The 2233-nt window shown below is 40.4% G+C and overlaps 1 protein-coding gene across 3 annotated transcripts in view; it reads left to right on the forward strand.

The window, feature by feature from the left end:
* Positions 1-2233, forward strand: part of GDAP2 (ganglioside induced differentiation associated protein 2) — a 22334-nt gene that overhangs the window by 11989 nt on the left and 8112 nt on the right. For 2 of the 3 annotated variants that reach the window (XM_010718726.3, XM_010718734.2), the window contains exon 8: positions 1374-1524. The exons of the other annotated variant lie outside the window; for it this stretch is intronic. In XM_010718726.3, the coding sequence (XP_010717028.1) occupies positions 1374-1524 (151 nt within the window). The remainder of the gene's footprint in view (positions 1-1373; positions 1525-2233) is intronic. 3 annotated transcript variants of the gene reach the window in all.

Raw genomic sequence — 2233 nt, forward strand, 5'->3', positions numbered from 1 at the left:
TGGAGGGAGAGAGAGGGTGTTCATTCCTTCTGCAATTTTTCTCCCAAGTTGGTTAGGACTGTTTTTTTCCCCTTCAGAATTGTACCAGTCCTTGACTGAAATAAGCATTGTTGTTAATGGATTTTCACACACTGTGTCTTGAAATGTTGTTTGCATCTTGATCTGATTTTTGTTGTCGCTGCATGTGCATCAAAATAGTAGATGCTTAATGAAAATTAGCAGAAACTCTCTAAAAGATAGAGGAACTAAATAATTCCAGGTGTTTGAGAAGTGATTGTCTAAAGCTTAGTGAATGAATTCAAGTTGTGAAGAGGTTGCCTGAGTTTCAGGATTGGGATGTTGAGAGATGTGAATGGACTTAGCTGTCTTCCCCATTAATAGTCCTGTGTAAGGTTTGCACTTCAATTGAGGCCTTAAGCTATGAAAAGCAGAGAATTTGGAGTAAGTTTAAAAGGTTTTATGCTTTTGCATGGCTGGTAGCAATAAGGCTGAGTATGCAAAAAGGATACCAGTAACTAAATTTTCCTGTTTGTGGTATGAGATACAATGTAGCTACTGCTGTTCAGACTGCAGTTTCTTGTTTGTTTTCTTTTCTCTTCTCTACCTAAACCTCTGGCTAGTGATGTTTGCTCCTTTGACTGATTGCTGTGAGACATTCAATCACTGGCTAACAACTTATGGAATGTTTGGTTTGGCATATATGGGGGCAAATGTGTAATGGAATCTTTTCCCATTGTTAGTATAGCATGTCACACCAGAGCTATGAAACTCAGTTCTTATCCAAACTGCCCAGAGAAGGCAGTACCAGAAGCCTCAACATTTTCCTTGAGGACGTCAAGTTCAGTGGACATTCTCATGTTGTTAGCAGCAAGTGAGCCTGTGCTGTTGTACTTCATCTCACAGCCATGTAGCAGATAACCAAACTCAGGTTATCAACTTGTCTACTGCCTCTGTTACAGCAGTGTCAGTACAAAAGAAAGACTTGAGCCTTTCCTGCAGTACAGCTTCTAAACTGAATAAAACTGCAGCACATGTCATTGTATATGCTTACTTTTCCTCTTTTGACAGCTAAGACAATTGTAAACCCTAAATCACTCTCTCCAGACCTTATTTTTGGAGTTCTTGAGAGAGTTAACTGTCATTCCCTTTGTTATTACAAGGGGATAGCTAGGACCTGCAAAGTTATTTTACAGACAAACCAACATCTTAAGGTTAAGTCTATAGTTCTCAAGTAGGTGTTATAATCATGGTACGTTGTGTTCTTTGTGTATCATGATGAATGGGTTGGCTCACTGAGACACAGCAATTCAGAAGCAGCACTGCTGTTTCATACGCTGCTTGAACATTTTATGCTACCTTTGTTTCTACTGCAGATGCTTCAGATGAAGAGGGGCTGGAGGCAGATTTGTCTTTCATTGGTTCCCATGCTTTTGCCCGCATGGAGGGAGATGTTGATAAACAGAGACGCCTCATCCTTCAGGGACAGCTGTCAGAGGCAGCACTGCAAAAACAGCACCAGAGGAAGTGAGAATTTCCTTGTCTGTGTGAATGTTTTGGGTTAGCTAGTTGTTCAGAGGACCAACCTTCGTGTTCATTTCATTACCTGTTAAGTCTGGTTTCAGTCTCAGTAGCAACTTCTTTATTCTGAATAGAATGGGTAGCAAAAGGAAAGCCATTGAATCCACTGGCATGCCCAGTGCACTGGAACAGCTGGCTTGTCCTTTTGCCACATGATGTCACTGCTTTGTCACCACTCTATGTGGTGGAGTCACTGGCTTTAGTGTTGCCTGCTTGCTTCAGAGGCTCTGGGCAGCTAGCAGTAGTTTACCTCTTTGTCTCAAAGTAGAAAGATGAAAAAGCTGCAGTATCCATTTATTTCTCTTGTTTTTTATTTTCTTTCTCTTCTGCCATTAAACTTAATGTACCTGATCACTTTCAAAGAAGCCAGTCCAATACTAGAGACTCTTGTGGAATGATGTTTGCCATTCCTAGTCAAATTGTTCACTACTCGAAAACTAAAGTAATACCCATATATGACTCTGGTTACTGGGTACAACTTCTAGACTCCTTTTCGAGAATACTTCTCATTTTTAAAATGGCGGCACTTCAGTGGAAAAATTTGAGATGTTTTCAGCCCAAATGCAAAGTCATCAACAGTTGTGTATTGTGTACCAGCAGTTGCATATTCAGTGCTCCAATAAAACTTGTTAGATGAGTCTGTGAGCACTTTTTT

This window comes from Meleagris gallopavo, chromosome 1 (genome assembly GCF_000146605.3).
Source record: "Meleagris gallopavo isolate NT-WF06-2002-E0010 breed Aviagen turkey brand Nicholas breeding stock chromosome 1, Turkey_5.1, whole genome shotgun sequence".
NCBI classification, from domain to species: Eukaryota; Metazoa; Chordata; class Aves; order Galliformes; family Phasianidae; genus Meleagris; species Meleagris gallopavo.